The following is a 19,899-nucleotide window of genomic DNA, read 5'->3' on the forward strand; positions in this document are numbered from 1 at the left end:
GTGATTTGGAACAGAAGGAGCTGCTGGCTTGGCTCATGTATTTCTATTGTATTTCTTGATTTTTCATTTAAAATCTTGATTTTCACTTAAAAAAAATTATTCCAACCTGACAGAGAAAAGCCTTTTGAAAACCAAGCTAATGAGGGTAGCCAGCTTCAGAGATTCGTTTTTCCTCACTTCCTGTTCTCTCTCTTCTTCTATGATAAAAATGACTTATTTTTCATTGCCATTCCCTTGATTCTGTTTCAATATGCTCCAACCCTTTCTTTTTATATTCTAGCTACAGTTTGTTTGAGGCTCTATAGAGGCTACAGAGTTTTTTAATTTATTTTTGGTTATTTGGTTGTTAGCCACCCAGTGTATGTATTTAAGATGGAAGACCCTATGCATTTTTTTAAATAAATAAATTTATGTACACATTTGCTGAATCAGGTTTCACTTGAACAACGATGATGGCCACCTTGGCTCATGTAAGAAAAGAAAAAAAAAATTCCAAGATCTGTTTTAGGATAATACCTTTAATAGGATCGTCTAAAAGGGCAACCGTGAAAAATTAAGAGAATTGAGTTTGGCGCTCATAAGGCTGACAAACTTGTTTTGACAGCTTCATGGATGCTGGTTCTACAGATGGGTGGCTTCAGAGAGAAAAAAAACAGGGTTCAAAGAGGACTCTTCAAGACTGCATTGTTGGTATCCTGCTAGTGCTACTTACCAGTTCATCAGCCCATTGTGGTGGATTGTAGGTAGGGAATTCGAACGGCTGTATTCGAGCTGCAATCAAGGCAAAAGGCATTCTCTTCTCCTCTTCGTTTATAGCAGCGGTGCTGGATGTTTTAAAACTGCTGCATTCTGTCACACGGAGACAGACACGGACAAATGCTAAGATCTGAAGTATAAGAACATTAGGTGGGTGACAGGGAAGCATTCTGGTGCTTCACCTGCTCATTTACCTCTTGACTTCAAGGATGAGAAGGAAGGGGACAAGCTGTGTCTTTTCATCTTTTCCTGGTGCTCTACCCCTTGACTTTTATGAGTCGAAGTAAATGGGACAACCTATTTACCCATCTTCTGTGGCCTCAAAAGTTGTGAGCTATGGCCCATCCACAAAGAAGTGGGGAATGCAGCACAATGAAGAGACACAGGCCACTTGAAAATGGAAGCCACCTTCACGGAAATATTTTTCTAATTATTTCCCTCTAATAAATCCCATGTTTTCATCGCACATTTTACACACTGCGGCAGCACGTATTTTAATTGCAACCTATGAAATGACCTGTACTTGTAAAGGAAGCAAAAACTGGCAATAGTGGTGTAATTCTGATGGCTTACCTGATATTAATCTCTTCTCTTCCTCTTCTTGTTCTTTGTACCGCTTAAATACGTCATGAAGCAAGTTTATCACTTTATCTAGCCGAATCTGAATCAGGACCTATGAAAACGATTAAGACCTATTCAGTGGATTTTCAATAATTCTGTAAAAGTGGTCTCTGTTTTTGAGCTATCAGTCAATCAGTCTAGAAAGTGGTAGACTCAGTTTTTTTCTATTAAAAACATAAATGTTTATAGAACATAAATGTTTATAGAATAATCTTGAAAACATATAGACACATAACCTTCTGGCACATTAAATCTTTTAAAAAACTAAGGCACAATAAATAAACACTGAGATACCCTAAAGATAAATATTTGAGACAACAGACCAATACACAGTTTTGAATGGAATCCAAGAATGGGTGCATACGTTTTGCAAATAGGTCAAAAACTGCAAAGTGTTCAATATCCTGAAATGATGTAAAATAACAGAAAGCTGAAAGATGTTCACCAATGCATTAATTACTCAGAATTTGGTGACTACAACTCCCAGAATCCCCAGTAAACCTGGTATTTCACTGTGCAGGCTATGACTGTGCAAGATGCAGGTCTGAAATATCTGGAAAGTACCATATGATGGGGAATAATAGACTAAACACATTGGAGTAAACATACTGCAAGCCTAGGCTTATCCTAATTGTAACTGTACACCCAGATTTCCAAAAATAAACTTATAAAATTATAGAAAAAAAATATTAAGGGAGCACAAAACTTTGCATAGTAAATATTCCGATTCGGGTACTAGACAATTACTAGTCATAATTTGTAAAATTTAACATGGTACACAGCCAGTTAATCTTCATAACCATGATAACTAGATTGAGCCAATTAAAAAGCAGAAAGTGCATGGCGAAGCTTTTATTATTGTCACTTATTTATTTATTTGGGGAAATTAACTATCTCGTGTTAATTTCCCCAAATAGTTAACTCAGAAGGTAGCACTGTATTGAAAAGAGTAAATATAACAACTGCAATAGCAGGTTAAAAGCAAACTAGTTAATAGCATGAATTTATTAAAATAGAATTTGATCAGCAGAAGAGTATGACCAGCGTGGGGAAAAGAAATATAATATCTCATTAAAATCTGGAATTGAATTACGATAATTTTTTAGTTCTTCAATAATAGGATATTATTCTTTGATACTAAGTATTATTACAGTTGTGCATCTGAAAAATTGCCTAGAGAATATGTGGAGTGCGCAAAACGGGATTAATACTGACTAAACTGATATTATATATTTCAAATTATTTTAATTTATTACAGCAATTGAAAATTGAGGGACATCTTTTCTAAATTTCAAGATTTATCAGTCAACAGATATAAAAAAAAATTAGAGCCAACTGTTGTGAATGTTAAAGATTATAATAGCTTTATAATATATATTGGAATTCCTTCATTTTAATGCTCAGACTTTTTGATCAGAACTTAGAGCTTTTCATACTGAAGCAAAATCTGAAGGGCGACATTTCTATATGGAAAAATAAAACACAGAGATCCTATTATATATACTCAGAAAAAAAGACCAACAGAACTCTGCAGAGTTTACTCTTATGCAAATAACAAATATAGACCCCACCCCCTCCACTTCAATTCAGTGAAAAGTTTTTCTGGGATAAAGATATACAACTCTATGTATGCACGTATACACTGTGAATCTACAACATTTCCAATAAGTACAATTTTAAAAAGCATTCATCTCTTAGGCAAAGTGATCAAGTACCGTATATCTATAGGATCAGCAAAAAAAAGGCTGTGCAAATGAATAACATATCTGCAGCTAGTATCTGCACATGTGTATTTACCTGCAGCAATTTTGTTTCAGTACCTTTCGCGCAGCTTGCTGGAATCTCTGTTGAATTCTATGCTTGTGATACCATGGATTATTAAGCAGAAGGTCAAAAGTAGGCTGAAACTGAGGACGCTATTGGCACACAAGAAAGAAAGTCGCAGCCATAAATATTCAGAGTTTGGAATTTTAAGCAATGAGGCTATCGAATTAATGTACTACATCTAGTTTAACAATGGAACATTCCATCTCAGTAATTCTGAACTTTGTATCTCCCCTGACACCCAAAGGGGTAAGCGGGAAAAGTATAAAAGAAAAGAAGAAGAGACACCTGAACCAATTACTTAAGCAGTACCTATTGATACAGGAAGTCCTCGACTTACAACCATTCATTTAGTGACTGTATGAAGTTACAACGGCATCGAAAAAACGTGACTTATGACTGTTTTTCATATTTATGACTGTTGTGGCATCCCCAGTCACTTGGCAACAGACATGTATTTATGATGGTTGCAGTGTCTTGAGGTCATGTGATCCCCTTTTGCAACCTTTTGACAAGCAAAGTCAATGGGGAAAGCAGATTGACTTAACAACCATGTCACTAACTTAGCAACCAGGGCAAGTAAGGTCATAAATGGGGCAAAACTCACTTAAAAATCTTGTTTAGTAATGGAAAATTTGGGCTCAATTGTGATTGTAAGTCAAGGACTACCTGCAAATGTGTTTACCTTTGAAATTCTAACATAATAATAATAATGATGATGATGATGATGATGATGGTGATGATGATGATCACGACTATGACGACAACGATGATAAAGTTGGAAGGGACCTTGGAGGTCATCTAATCCAACCTCCTGCTCAGGCAGGAAATCCTATACCATTTTGGACAAATGGCTTAGTCTTCTTCAATTCGCAGATGTTTTAACCTTCAACTTCCCTGAATTTGGCCATGTTAGGTAAGGATTGTGGGGAGATTATTAAAATTAAAGAATAATTATTTTTTAAAAAATCTAATCTAAATCATAATCAAAGGTTTATAATGACAACATAATTTCTTTTTTTTAACCAACATCACATGAATTAAATCTAGGAGAATCCTGTTAAACCTCCTATCTTCCACCTGATCCCTGAGCGATACTAATCTAATTCTCACTTGTGCAACTCCAAACATTCTAGACCTCTCCTCCTGTTACGTTTCTGGCAATGGAAATAAACATTTACTTGTATATTGTAACCTGTAAAATCCATGTACTTTTCACCCTTTTTAAACCTTTGAACGTTTTTAACAAATCCACACCTCACTGACGTGTCGGACGATACGTTTCACAGAGATTTCAATATGCTTTCTTTCAAACTCCTTCTCCAGAACGGGGTCTCTTCTTTTAACCTAGTTTGGACCATAAATGAATGGATGAATGAACAAAACACATTAATCAAAAGCACTGTGTTTAGTAGGGTAGTTTTCCAAGAAGTTATGAGCAGAGCTGATTAGCAAAATGTTGCATGCAAAATATATGTATCTTATCCACACGGTTGCTATGACCACCCACACAGAAATTGCTGTGGATGTAAAGCAGGAATAGACATGCAATCTGCCAGATGTTTTAAACTACAGTTCCAACACTTTTTTTGCCATTATATTGTTTGGAACTAGAAGATATTGAAGTCTAAAACATCTGGACAATCCAAGGCTCTTAATTCCCATGACAGAATAGGGCTGTTTTCAGACACAAAGTTTCAAATACTGTAGCATCATTGTTTTCCTCCATTAGTGAAAAATTAATTGTAACATTATACTTCCCGGGAATCTAATGAGATTTATATATGGCCCAAAGGTGCTTTTTCAAAAGGCAACTGGACTTTGTTTTTCCTTGAAGACAAAGACCTTGAAGAACTGAAGAAGCTTCTTGAATGAGAAGCGAAACGTCTTCAAGGAAAAAACAAAGCCCAGTTGCCTTTTGAAAAAGCACCTTTGGGACAACCATGACCTGGATGACTGAGAATCTCCATAGACATTTATATATGACTCTTTTTCTCTTTAACCTATTTCAGAATGTTTCTTCTCAGAACTATTTGATTTGATATAAGCATACTACACAAAAAGAATGAACCCTTTAATCCTGAACCAAACAAATGGTGTGTGCTTTAATGAAGTGATGATTGGCAAATAGAAAACATGTCCACTGAGCAGATGATGAACTACAAAAAAGAAGGACTGTTCTTGGGAAGATTGAAGGAAGAGAATATAGGTTAAGTGGAAAGATGGGAATCAAGTTCACTGGAATGTCCTTGACACAGCTATGGATTATTTGCAAGGACAGGTTGAAATGGTAAACATTCATCCATAAATTGTGAGGGGTAAGGTTCAACTCAATGGTATCTTCTTACAGGTAATCCTCAACTTATGACAGTTTTTTTAACGATGGTTCAAAGTTACGATAGCCTTGGAAAGTTACTTATGATTCGCCCTCAAAGTTATGTCTGTTGCACAATCCTATGATCACAATTCAAGCACTTGGCAAGTAGCTCGCCTTTACAATGTTTGCAATGTCTTGTAGTCACATGATCATGATCTGCAATCTTCCCAGTCAGTCTCCAACAAGCAAAGTCAATTGGGGAAGCCGGATTTGCTTAGCGACCATGTGATTCACTAACAACCATGGTAAAAATGGTGATAAAATTGAGTCTGGTCCTGTGATGGCTTGCTTTACAATTGGACCAATGTATGATGGAAATTCCCATCCCAATTGTGACCATGACTTGAGGACTACCTGTATCTAATAGAGATATTGACAAATGAGAAATTTTAATTAGAATAATTAAAAGAAAAAAAGTGATTGAAGATGATACATGGATTCTTTAGATCATTTTATACAGCTGAAAGCAATCTTAAGTCGAAGTTCTTCAACCTATTCGGAATGAAATCCAACTATGTTCAGTGGGATTCCTTTGAGAACTATAAGAACAGGCCTCCAGGGACAATAATCAAAGCCATGCAGGAACTTACACTTGAAAATGAAAAGGTGATTTGGAATCTGCATGGAAGCCCAAATAAGATCCATTGATACTTTCTTAAAGGTGGATCATGTACCATCAAGTTGGTAATGGCTCTATAGTGAAGCAGCACCTTTTCCTGATCTTATGCCATTATGACCACACAAGGCCAAGCAATTTTCCACTTTCAATCTGGATTGCTGTACAGCCCTAATAATCATTTCAAGGTGCTTGGGAAAAGATTGTAATTATAACACCATCAATCCAGCTCCTCCTCCTTGCTGTTCATTAAAATATATCTCTTTCAAAGACAACTGAGTTGGAATAGAGAGCTATCTTTTGAAAAAAAAAATAATAAATTGAGGAAGATGAATAGTTGTGGGAGACAATGGGCCTCAATACGATTAAAGTAAAGAACATAAATAAAAACAAAGGGTTGGAAAGCGACAGATCTCTGGTTTTTATAGAGGAGCTCATGTTCTTCTACACCAGGACAGGACATCATCCGAGTGCAGTCTGAGATATACAAAATGAAGGACTCCAAAAGAAATAAAGCAGTAGTGCTATCTTTGGATCCAAACCACAAGAGACTATGGCTAGAGACGTTCCCAAGGGGATTGTCCAGCAGACTATCCCCATTTCTCTTCTGCTGCTCCTCTTTTCTTTTGACTTTGCATGTGAACTCTGAGTTAGGAAAATAAACCATTTTTAAAATAAGAATAAGACATACAAATACAAAAGATTGTGGCAGCAAGGATGATGTCTGCTTTGCTTCAAGATAAAAATCCCATCCTCTTTAGTCTAAAAAATTTGTCTACCCTCTTGGGTGGGTCCCTGATATTTCCCAGAATGTATGAAGCCAGAGTCCCAAAGGTGTTTCTTTCCCCAAGGCAGCTGGACTTTCTTGGTGTTTTCTTTGAAAATGTTTTGCTTCTCATTCAAGAAGCTTCCTCAGTTCCTGAAGCAAAAGATTTTCAAAGAAAACACCAAGAAAGTCCAGCTGCTTTTTGAAAAAAAAGAAAAACATCTCTGGAACAACCATGACCTTGATGAATCTCCATAGATATATATGTAAAGCCAGGGGTTATTTTTGTACTTTATCCTCACCTTGTAAAGTTCTTCTTCTTTCAGTCGATCTTCAAGGATTTGTTTTTGAACAGTTGTACATATGGGATCTTTACCTAAATGAACTTGCCTACGTTTGAAATTCAAAAGAAAAAGAGTTTTAGTGGAAAAAAAAATCAGTTCAGACACAGCACTCCTGATCAATAATTTTTCCATCTGAAGAAAAATAAACCTTATATAAAAACAGCTTTTGTAGATTACCTGTCCACTGACCAGCTACTGTCATTTCACTAAACACACACACACGACTGTGTTGATGCACATGACTGACAGTGAGGCGACAGAATGGATAACGATATGCTAGAGTTGAACATTTTAGAAATCCACTTATTTTAGTCAAAGAAATGAGCACATGCTTAAATTTGTCTTTCTGAAGTCACATGATTTTAAAATGCTTACCTTGGCTGACTTATGCTCCATAGGATTTTCACAAATTTAGAGCTGAGGGACTTGTAATTAATAATGAACAAGCCAGGTCAAAGATCATAATGGCTAATTCATACACATGTAAAATCATGGCTTGTTTCAACTCTGGTTTTTAAACATATCACAATGGCTGGATTCACAGAGCGCACTAAACCACAAATTACGGTTCGTAAGTAGAAATTAGGTTAACATATTATACTTTGCTTGGGTTTGTTATGTCACATGACGTGATCGAGTTTGACACCCGTGTCTTAGAGCATTGTGTTAATCTAGTCAATAGATTGTACTCATTGGTGGCTTTGCAGCAATGCTTCTGTTCAGGTTAAGGCAATCAATCAATCAGCAATACACCTGATTATTTATTATTCTCTCTTACTACTTCTGCTTTTTCACATTATTCTAAAACCTCTAACAAGCCTCTTTATCATCCTTGGATGTTTATGTTACTACACCTAGAGTTATTACAAAGCCAACATTAGACAGATTTAAAAATGTCTCTTTTGTTGGTATTTTCTTCTCACCTGCAATGAAACAACTAACCACAGTTTTTAATTTTTAGTACATGTAATAACTGTAATCAGTTACAAACTGAGAAACGATAATAATGTAACTTTTATTACAAAACCTCCTTTATTAATATGCTAAGTGGCAGAATGATTTGATTGGAAGAGTTATTTTAACTTCCTTCATTTGGTATAAAGTGTGCCATCACTCACCACTTAAGTTGATTAATTTCCTCTTCTTGTACATCCTGTTTGACTTTCAGCTGAAAAACAGCTTCTTTTATCTGTCGTGTTTTAGTCCCTCCATCACCTTGTCCTCCTAGAACTGCATAACACAGAAATTAAAAACTGTTAATCAGGATATTAAAAGGGCAATGAATTATTTGCTTCATGATAGCTTTAAGCATATTTCCCATTATTAAATGTCTGAAAGAAGCAGAATTATTGAGAAGATGCAAGATTTCAAAACTCTGCACTGATATCAGGAACATCCTACGATATTTAATTTAATTATTATTAAATAGAATTTATATTACTTCCTATGCAATGCCATCCTACATATACTCTGTACAATAAATGCTAATTTATTATATATACAGTATATAATTTGTGGACTCCTTGGTAAAATAAATTCAAACTATATATAAAAGGGCAGGATGAAATCGAATATTAAGTATATAAGAACATACATCAGCATTGACAAAATTACCATCAGTCAATTGCAAAAGGCAGCTTTACTGGAACAGCTTCCATCCTGTGCTGAGACCTTTACCACCATCAAACAACATCTGCCTAACTATCCTTGAGAAGGACTTGATCGGTGGATAAAAATGCCAAATTGAGTCTAAATATTTGGCTGATTATGCGACCAAACAATAATAATAAAAGTTATTACCTTCTCTTAAATGTTTAATCTTCAATTTGCCTGGTTCTTGAATCAAAACTGTTCCCACAGCGTAAGGATTTGACAAATCAACAGGGAACCTCAAGTTTTTATATTCAATAGTCTACGAAAATAAATAGGTTATGTCAAAATGACTGATGGATGTTATTTCCTTCCTATACAGCAATACTTATTTTTTGTCCATTCTGTACCTGTCCTTTTTGTAGCGGCCTGGATTTTTTTTCTTTCGGTGATATTGTTTTCTGTGGCAGGCAAAACACGGCTTTTTCAGAAGACTTTGGTATTCTATGCAAAAGTGACTCTTGGTCCTCAAAGTCTCCCCTTCTGGAATTGAGAAAAAAAGTACAGCAATTTTAGGGGAAAAACACACATTAGCTTTATTATCTGGGCAATAAAATATTGCTATAGAAAGGTAAAGCTCTACCAAAGAGAGGATCCCTTGGGAAAATTACATAGCCATAGCACACGTGGAACACAGATCAAATTATGCAGCACAAATGGAGATTGGAAACATTTGCCTTTTTACCATATACATTAAACCGGTTCCTGCTTTTGAGGAAAAAGAAAGGGATGTGCTAGAGCAACAATGGCCCCTTTATGACTTGTGGGCTTCAACTCCCAAAATTCCTAAGCCAGTATGGTTGGCCCAGGAATTCTGGGAGTTGAAGTTCACAAGTCATAAAAGGGGCATAATTCCCCACCACTGTGCTAGAGCATAACACCAGTAGAATTGGGGAATAATGGAATGTGATGGCGATAACCAAGGGGAGTCCAAAACTGTTATCCAATTCAGATTTTCATTTGGACTGGAGAAAAATCTTGTAGCAAATGCTTCTCCCTTTGAAACACACTTTAGCGGGATTCCTGAGATCTGCTTCTGAGGCCAATTTTGGCAAATTGCTGCAATGGACTGGGATACAATTTCACTTCTCCAGACTCAATTGCAATTAAAATCTTTGCATATTATTTATTTTAGACTGGCTTGTTTTGGTCATTACTCCAAAACAGTCTATTCTTTAAATGTCTTCAGGGCAGCTTTCTCCCTGGTGCTCTGAAGGCTTAGATATGATTGAATGTTTCTGGAATGATGTTCTCCTGACTCAAATAGTATGTCTTCTTTCCTCACAGACATCACCTTTGCCCTCATCACTGTAGTGATCAACTGTAACCACTTGGCACTTGTCAATGCTTCCTGCAGCTAGTTTATAGATGGAGTATCAAAAAGAGGAGTCTTCTACTGGTCTTCTACTGCTTGTCTCCATCATATGTCATGCTGCATTAGCTAAAAAATGAGAGAAGGGGAAAAAAAAGCAGGCTGACCCCTCCTCAGGGAACAGTAAAGCTGCTTTTCTGTGCAGTTGGGATTGGGGAGAAGTCATAGCCTCATGGCGTCTTGGAGGAAGAGGAGAAGAGAAATCCAGGAGACAGATGAGGCTGGAGTTCCCAACAATGTGAAAACTACTTCACAAATTTGGAGGAAGTATTATCATCACAGTGTTTCCTCTGATGTTGGAGTTGAGTTGATTAACTTGTGTTAATCATCATGAGTTAATAAGTTTAGTTTCTGAAGACAGCTGGAATCCATAACACAGCAGGGACGTGCAATGCCAATACTGGCGAGTCCCTTGCAGGTGGAAGGGGCCTATGACTGTTGAACCATTTTATAATGACTTGGTTCCATTTGTTTCTTTTTACAGATAGTCCTCGACTTACGACCACAATTGAGCCCAGAATTTATGTTGCTAAGTGAGACATTTGTGAGTTTTGTCCCATTTTACGACTTTTCTTGCCACATTCGTTAAGTGAATCACTGCTGTTGTTAAATTAGTAAGTTGTTGCTAAGTGCATCTGGCTTCCCCATTGACTTTGTTTGTTAGACGGACACATGACCCCGGGACGCTGCAGCTGTCATAAATATGAACCAGTTGTCAAGCATTTGAATGTAAATCATGTGACCATGGGGATGCTACAACGGTCCTAAGTGTGAAAAATGGACATAAGTCATTTTTTTCAATGCCGTTGTAATTTCAAACAGTCACTAAATAAACTGTTGTAGGTCGAAAACTACCTGTATATTTAGGTGACTCTGTTGCTGACATACTGCCTCACACCTTACAACTCAAATGGGAATTTTCACCCAAATTTCCCCTCCAGCCATTGTTCTCCATGGCCAATTGTTTTGTGAAATAATTAATAGTTTTGCTACTTTCTTCTACTAGCCCAAGTGACAGGAAACATAGTTGAACAATGTTTTCTTTTCACTGGTCCAGAAAGGGTAAAGAGGCAGGAGAATCCACCAACTGGGAGCCTTAATAAACCTGGTCTGGTCAAACTTTCATTGAGGCAAGCACCTACAGATTGCCGTGCAAAAAAGAGTTTAACCAGGACTGATATTTTACAGTACATCAATTTCAATGGGAGATAAATGTAATTAACTTTTTCAACATGATATGTTTTGGGGAGTTTGACCTACTCAGTTGATATAGTTTTTTTGAACAGAAAACCCTCAGTTGGAAATATCATCTAGTAAAGATCTCTGTTAACTAATATTCAAAACATGATGAACTTCACATACGTTAAACTTAGGTATGGGGTAGATGTTCCCGTAAACGTACAAGTGTAAGGTTTTGAGTTAAACTGTGAAATCCACAACTGGATTTTTATTTGGGCTGTCCCATATTCAAAAGGTGCAAACGTAACTATCACTTCTGATTTCCCACTGGCTGGAATTATTCCTGTAACGAACAAATCGAATGTTAGGTTATAGTTAATGCATTTAACTCTAAAAGTCTGCTATTATTTTCCTGTCTAAATACATATACACTCTCTCTCTCTCTCTCTCTCTCTCTCTCTCTCTCTCTCTCTCTCTCTGTGTGTGTGTGTGTGTGTGTGTGTGTGCATGTTGGTCCAGGTGCCGTAAGAGAGAAATGATTTTGATCAGCTGATTGGAAAACCAAATATTGGTAGGCAAAACAACCTTCAACTACTCAGATTGCTTTCTAAAGAGAATTTAGGTATCCCCTCTCTGCACCTTTCTACATATCATACATTGATTGTTCCTGCTGGCCCAATGTACCAAAAGATCATTTTGGAATAAAAATAGTTTGGAACTAAATGGTTTTTGAATTCAAAAGCCTCTTTTTTCCCCTGGAAAGACTTGGATCAAGTTTCCCAAATAATCAATTTAGAGCTAATATAATAATTTTAACAAGTTAGTGTTCACATTTCTCAACCACCCATCTCCTTCAGATCATTCTGCTGTTTTGAATTGGAGGGTAAGGTCAATTTCCCAAAAGTTAGATGCACTGCACTGAAAAGCCCAATAAAAGAACTTCTGCCTGTGTGAATCGGTGTGTTTTGAAAGTTTTGATACATTGCTTCCCCTTGAATTTCAGTTAAGATTGCTTTCTAAGAAGTTCGTGACATGGCTTTCCTAGTTCATCCTTTTGTCAGATCCTTCCCATTGTTTTTCTTATTGTTCATTCCAATGTCTGGACACAGTGATGCAGACGATTTAAAACCAACATAAAGTGTTTTGATTGCAAAAGGTCAGTTTTGGTTAGCTTTATAAAGACAGGGTCTGTGAACTATTCCTATCCTACTGAGATTGGCATCCAAGGCAGGCTAAGTTTTGGGAAGATTGTCTGTATTCCGAAGATTTATGCTTGAGCAAATGTCCCCATTATCAAGATAGAGTAGGAAGGACGTATATACATGTCCTTCCTATGGATGGGATGGGATCACATAGCGTGCTAAGTCAAATTCAAACAGAACTTGGGATGACTTAATGTGATGCATGAAATCATTCTGGGAGATAGACATTTAAGGTTCATTCATTCATATTACTATGTAAAATTCCAAACATTCATGAAACACAGTTTCCCTTTCAGAACTTACCTGACATGGGTTGTACAGTAAAGGCTTTGTGGGGCTGAAGGTATTCAACCTGAAACTCAAAATCTATGGGGCAGCTACACTGCAATGGGATCACATAGGGCTTACTGAAAAAGGAGAAGAGGACCAAACAGTAAATAATTATATTCAAATTTTTAACTTTATCATTCCAGCAGTAGCAGGGCAGAAAATATGCTGATATGATGGCATGAAACAGGAGAACAATTTTCAAAATAATGCCTGCCATGTGTTAAGTTAAAGCCTGCAAATTTAAATGATTTGCATCCAAATTTTATTTAAAAGTATTTCCTATAGTTACTGGAGAATGAATTACATGAATATGCAGCCCTAATCAAGCCACTACATTAGATAAGTCACGATTTCATATTTTATGAAAATTGGCCGTCTCGCATTAATAATTGAAAACACATATGCATTTACCTCTGTATGTATGTAATTTATTTTAGTGAGGCTTGAGCTTTTGCATTATCAATTCATATCAAAGAAAAAGCAGCTTCCTGTTTTCGTGAGTAAAAAATAGACCTCGCTTGATTTAAATTTAAATATCCTTCCTTTTTAAAAATTAACAATTAAAACTTCACCACTATAATTTATTTATTTATATCTCATATTTTTATACCAACCATCTCCCTGAAATCCTGCTGAATTCAGTGAGGCTTACTTCCTTAACACCGTAGGTCTGCAATATTGCCCTAGTTGTTTTGATTTAAAAACATGCAACCTCAGAGACTTTGCTTCTATTTGTAAAACACAGCAAAGTCTATGAAACTGCACGTTTTAATTCAGTAAATTTAATTCTGTAAACTAATCTGAAAAAAATCACTACGGCTGTGGCTGGAAGATTTACAATTCTTCACTTCCATTAATGGGATCCTTGAAATGGAATGACAGGGATAATAAAAGCAAACACCAGTCACAGAAATAACTTGCTGGAAAGTTGTTTTTCTATAGCAGGAGACATTTGGAAACTAAATTTCTGTACCTAAAATGCTAGAATTGAGGAAAACTGAATCTATAACTTGCCTCTTACTTGTAATACATACTGCATGTACTGTACCATATTTATAAAGGCTTGTTTAAAAGTTGCTCTGATTACGTGCATGAGTTCATTTCTTGTTTAGGGCAGCAGTTTAAATCAATAAATAAGCTTTACTCCAAACCTCAGTATGGAATACAAGGGTGAAGTACTGAATCCAATTCTGTATGACCCTCTAGGCCAGTGATGGCGAACCTTTTAGAGACCGAGTGCCCAAAAACCATCCCACCCCCCCAGCCTGCCCGCGCTCCGCCCCTGCCCCGCCCACCGGCAGGGCCACTCACCACCTCCACAGCCTGCTGCAGCAGATCGCCCAGGTGGCCTTGCAGTGCCATGGTAGCCACGCCCTCTGCCAGCATCCCGCAGCATCATCTGCACACGATGGGGCGCAAGGGAGGAGTCTTTGCCCGGCTGCCATGTCCTTGGCTGCGCTGCTCTGTGAGGGCTGTGCCTTGGGGAGACTCTCCTCTGGGGGGGCTGCTGGTGAGGAGGGGGCTGCGGGGGGAGGCGGGGCTAGGGCAATGGCGTGCGTGCCCACAGAGAGGGCTCCGAGTGCTGCCTCTGGCACACATGCCATAGGTTCGCCACCACTGCTCTAGGCCATGGGTGTCAAACTTGCGATGTCACGTAACATATCGCGACATATTGTGACTCTTTTTGCATTGCCGGCAATGGGGTGGGCACGATGACACCGGCCCATGGGCTGGCAGTTTGACACCCCTACTCTAGGCAGACATTAGATTAGGCAATGGAGCTAGTTTAACGAAGAGAAGGATGAGGGGGGACATGATAGCAGTGTTCCAATATCTCAGGGGCTGCCACAAAGAAGAGGGAGTCAAGCTATTTTCCAAAGCGCCTGAAGGCAGGACAAGAAGCAATGGATGAAAACTAATCAAGGAGAGAAGCAACCTAGAACTAAGGAGAAACTTCCTGACAGTTAGAACAATTAACCAGTGGAACAACCTGTCTCCAGAAGCGGTGAATGCTCCAACACTGGATGTTTTTAAGAAGAGACTGGACAGCCATTTGTCCGAAATGGTGTAGGGTTTCCTGCCTGAGCAGGGGGTTGGACTCGATGACCTCCAAGGTCCCTTCCAACTTTATTATTATTATTACTATTATTATTATTATTATTATTATTATTATTATTATTACTACTACTACTACTACTACTATTATTATTATAAAATCCAATGCTATTGTAGCTAGCTTCAGTTTGTACCTTCTTGAGTATCTCATAATTTTTTCCCAAGTTTACTTTTCTGTGCAGATAGCAATTCCTGCTTCACTATTATTTAGAAAAAAATCTGAATATTCTCCATTTAAATATATTTCATTCCATGAACTCCAATATAAATAAACTGTCTCACTAAAATCCTGTCTAGCTGATTACAATGGAATGTAGTTTACATACAGTTCTTCCTTAAAATAATTATTTCTCTCTTTCTTGTTTGTGTGAATAGTAACAACAGTATCTTTCTTTGATGGGTGTTTAAGATGTTCAACCTGGGAAGCATTTCTATCCTTTGTAAATAAAGGAAGTCATGGATGGACAAATAGTACAAACCAAGGAACAAAGCAGGAGGAAAAAAAAGGAAAAAAGGATAGCATTTGTAAAAAAGAAAAACATGCTAAGATTTAGAAGTAAAAAAAATTCTAAGAAAGAATAATCCCCTAATCTACTCAGATGTGCTCGGAAATAATTCTCAGTTCATCTAACAAGTATATTAGACAGAGAATTTGCACATTCTCATGAAATAATGCAAGAGTATCCTGAATGCTCAGATAGGCAAGGCTGCCATAAATTTCAGACCTTGCTCCAGCAAGAGATATGTGAAATTTACAGCACAGAGATCACAAAACACTCTTTAAATAACTTTTTCCAATTATGTATACATCTGCTTCTACAATAGGAAAGAAGTTCAATGCTTGAATATAAAATTGAAGTTGGCATCATGAATTGCAGGTAAACTGGCTCCCTTCAACAGGCAGGTATAATATTTTTGAATATAAAACTTACTACTACTACTACTACTACTACTACTACTACTACTACTACTACCAAGTTATTCTACTCATATAGGAGAACAGGAATGAAATGAGGGGTCCTTGGTGCTCTCTGAGCTCGGTTGTTTTCTTGCAGACGTTTCATTACCCAAACTAGGTAAAATCATGATGATGTTATTACCTAGTTTGGGTAACGAAACATCTGCAAGAAAACAATCAAGCTCAGAAAGTGAGCAATTCTACTCAGTTATAAATTTAATAAATAATAATAATAATAAAAAAGTTTATACTATGAACACACTATTATCTCATAGCAGTTATCCACAGACATATTCTTTCTGCGTATACAGTCATTTATCCCCATCAGTTTAAAGGTGTTAAGATGGGAATGCTTTATCCAGAGAAAAAGATGAAACACATCCTGTTTCCTTTTCAAAAGAGTAAGATAAGGGGAAAATAAAAAAAAATAAAGAAAAATACCCGCCTCAATCACATTTCGTTAACAAATTTAAGACTCCAGAAAACAAAAAAAATCTTATCTAGATTTTTAGTCTCCTATTTTCATTTTCTCTCTTTACAGATGTTCTCGGAGTCATCAGTGAACACAACCAGGGTCTAATAGCTACCAATAATTTTACAAAGTAATTCCAGAATTACATTTCACAGTGCCTGGTCACCAAATGAAAAATATATAAATACGGCCGGTTAGAATAAAAACAGCTTCAATTGCATTTCCCGGTTGAATTAATGCTGTGGATGAGGCATTCTGGTTTTTTTTCACTGCCCACCGGCCAAAGTCTAATTATGCTCATTCTTTTTATCATGCACGAAAAACAGATGAAAGAAAAGTTATTGCTTTAATAGCCACTTGCCATTGTCCCAAAGGAACATCCGACAAATTAATGTAGGATGGAAAATCTACATTATTCATCACAGGATAGGCATGGAGAGGGATCAGCAAAGTTTCATCTCCCTGAGAAGAAAAGAAGAAAAGGATACGGACAGTCTCAGGGGAACTGTGATCCTAGGGGGAAACTAGTTCTGCTCTCCTACACCAGTTAAGGCTACACTGCTCACGTGGCTCAAATAATTATGGGGATATTTTAATTCCCAGCTAATATAAAATATGCAGCATATGAAAGCCTAATTGTATATATTTTCCTAGATTTAAGACCTGGGAGGACTTAAACCCATTTACCATTCCTGTTCTTGAAGTTTTGCCACCCCCACATTAGCATGATCTGAATTTTTCCTCTTGCTTGCACGCACACAAGGCACGCCGTGCTACTTCTTTTAGGGTAAGAAGTATTGTAGACTTTCTACAAGTTTAATACAATAACAGATAGTTAATGGAGGGTTTTGACGTTTACGTTTGCTGTTGGTTTACCTGTTAGCTACCTTTTCTTAGATATAGTAGAGAGATGACAGATTAAATTGGTTGCAAATAGATAAGCAGAAGTTTATAAATTGTAGGCCTGCTTTGCAAGAGGCAGAAACTATTATTGCCACAATATATTTATCAGTATTCAACTGGGGGAGCTATCTCTCTCTCTCTCTCTCTCTCTCTCTCTCTCTCTCTCTCTCTATCTATCTATCTATCTATCTATCTATCTATCTATCTCTATCTCTCTCTCTCTATCTCTATCTATCTCTATCTCTACTATCTCTCTCTCTCTCTCTCTCTCTCTCTCTATCTATCTATCTACCTCTCTCTCTATCTATCTATCTATCTCTATCTATCTCTACCTAATCTATCTATCTCGCTGTGTATGTTTTGTCTTTTCTAATGAATGTTTTTTAAAATTTTTGTCTAACTTTGTTTTATTTCATAAAATTTCTTTTTTTTTGAAGCTTGTATTTTAACTTTCTGAATAAAAAAATTATTGCATTAAAAAAGAAGAAATATTATGCTGAGTGCAGAAAAGGTGTAAAAAACAGTAGGCCAAAGTACTTGGAAACATGAGTTCTAAACAGAAAAAAAGTTAAACCTAATTACAATTCACTATGCATCAATGTATTGCCTGGTTGGTGGGATGCAACAGTATCTTGGTTTGCAAGAAAATCTCTAAATCAGAGATCCTAACTTAGTTAGAGTAGTAGAAGAAGAAATTTGGAATAAAACTGAGCTTTGGTTGAATTTGTGATAAATTGGCCAAAATGTGGCAAAGTGATTGGTATTGTCATTACAATTACTGATCACTTTTGGCACATTTTGGCCAATGTACCACAAGTTCATCATAATTAATATGAAAGCTGCATGTACACAACTGGAATTGAAGCTGATAACCTTCTTCCATCTTACAAAATGTTCATAGATGTTTTTAAATAAGCATCCCAGTTCCTAGGCAAACAATAAGAAAATGCTGGAAACCTGTCACCTACTTTATTTTAAACTGAAGTATATATTCCTTTTGAGCTTCTGTTTTTTTCCCCAAATGGGTGCATTCTCTTTTGATTGGCGTTGGAACAAAATAACTTGAGGAAAAAGAATGAGTAAAAGAAGCTGACTAGTAAAAGAAGCTACTCACTAAAGAGTCTAAAGAATCTTCAATCTAAGCATAGTAAAAATATTCATTGCATGTGCTGATATTATGAAGAGTCAGCACTAAATAGATTTGCATTTACAGGAAGAGGGGTGTTCCTACCTTGATCTATTGTCTTTTCTTACCTGAGAATGGATTCGGATGCAGTCATAGTAGTATCGCCATTCATCAGGGCAGAAATCAACCATTACTGTAATGGACAAGCCAGGGACAAGCCGTTGCTATAAAAACAGAGCAGAACTATTTCCTATGGAAGGCTTCAAACTATTTGTTTTGCAATTTGGCGAAGTTCAAAAAGGAAGAGACAAATGAAATGTGAGCCTTCTCAAGGTTACTGAACATACACTTACAATTTTGTTATATCTGATCTGGAAATAGTCTGTCTCGGGCGGAATAATATGGATATTTATAACTTCTCCGGAAATATTTATCAGTTTCTGTAGGACAAAGCAAATAATTCAAAGAAAGAAAAAAAAAGATGTTCCTGTCAGTATTTTAGGCACAATTACAGACAGAAGGTGATGTAGATAAAATGGTTAACCCATAGTTAACAAGGGGGACAGGAATGAAACAGAATACAGTTTGCTAACTAGCTAACTAGCTGGGTAATGCTGCAGGAGCTGCATTGGTTGATTGTGGCTTCTGAGGCCAATTTAAAGTCCTGAATGTAACACCTTATACAGTTTAGGACCTCATTATCTTTGGGACTTGCTTCTTCTTGTAGAATCTGTCTGCCCTACTGCATCTTGGCAGAAAGAAAATACAAAATAAGTGGGATGCTGGGATCTGGAGAATCATATTCTCAGGAGCAGCTCCCTCCCTCTAAAATGCCCTCAAAGAATATCTCCCAAAGACAACAATAGTTTTTATGAACAGTAATTAATTTATTGCTTTTAAAATTATGTTTTATATTTGTTATTATTTTTATAAACTGTAAGTGGCTTTGAGTCATAAGGCCACCCATCTCACATATACGTGACCAAAGATATGTATGTGGGTAAATAATAAATAAATTAATAAATGCATGAACTAATTTGAGGCTATTAGCTCTCAACTCTTTTGTTACTTACCAGCACTTGCTGATGATGTTTTTCTGCCTCAAATCCTCCATAATGCATGATGGCAGGTTTAGCCTGTATAGCATTATTTCTTAATAGCTTTGTATAAATCTCTGAAACAAAAAAAGAAACAATAATTGGCACAGCCAGACAATAGCCCCAGGCGTTCACTATGACTAATTTTATTCTATTTTTTTCTAATATTATTTTATTTATTTTATTTATTA

General features: G+C 36.7%; 1 protein-coding gene across 1 annotated transcript in view; it reads right to left on the minus strand.

Moving 5' to 3' along the window:
* The window catches only part of CFAP221 (cilia and flagella associated protein 221), a 42,125-nt gene that overhangs the window by 15,436 nt on the left and 6,790 nt on the right, over positions 1-19,899 (minus strand). Inside the window, exons 3-16 of the mRNA XM_015825593.1 lie at positions 19,685-19,785; positions 18,965-19,051; positions 18,740-18,835; positions 16,944-17,044; positions 13,011-13,114; positions 11,689-11,848; positions 9,305-9,437; positions 9,105-9,216; positions 8,423-8,534; positions 7,263-7,350; positions 4,459-4,548; positions 3,198-3,293; positions 1,330-1,429; positions 713-849 (exon numbers count right to left, since the gene is read on the minus strand). Coding sequence (XP_015681079.1) covers positions 713-849; positions 1,330-1,429; positions 3,198-3,293; positions 4,459-4,548; positions 7,263-7,350; positions 8,423-8,534; positions 9,105-9,216; positions 9,305-9,437; positions 11,689-11,848; positions 13,011-13,114; positions 16,944-17,044; positions 18,740-18,835; positions 18,965-19,051; positions 19,685-19,785 — 1,517 coding nt within the window. The remainder of the gene's footprint in view (positions 1-712; positions 850-1,329; positions 1,430-3,197; positions 3,294-4,458; positions 4,549-7,262; positions 7,351-8,422; positions 8,535-9,104; positions 9,217-9,304; positions 9,438-11,688; positions 11,849-13,010; positions 13,115-16,943; positions 17,045-18,739; positions 18,836-18,964; positions 19,052-19,684; positions 19,786-19,899) is intronic.

The sequence above is a fragment of the Protobothrops mucrosquamatus genome, unplaced genomic scaffold, assembly GCF_001527695.2.
Source record: "Protobothrops mucrosquamatus isolate PMUCROS unplaced genomic scaffold, P.Mucros_1.0 scaffold_200, whole genome shotgun sequence".
Taxonomy (NCBI): domain Eukaryota; kingdom Metazoa; phylum Chordata; class Lepidosauria; order Squamata; family Viperidae; genus Protobothrops; species Protobothrops mucrosquamatus.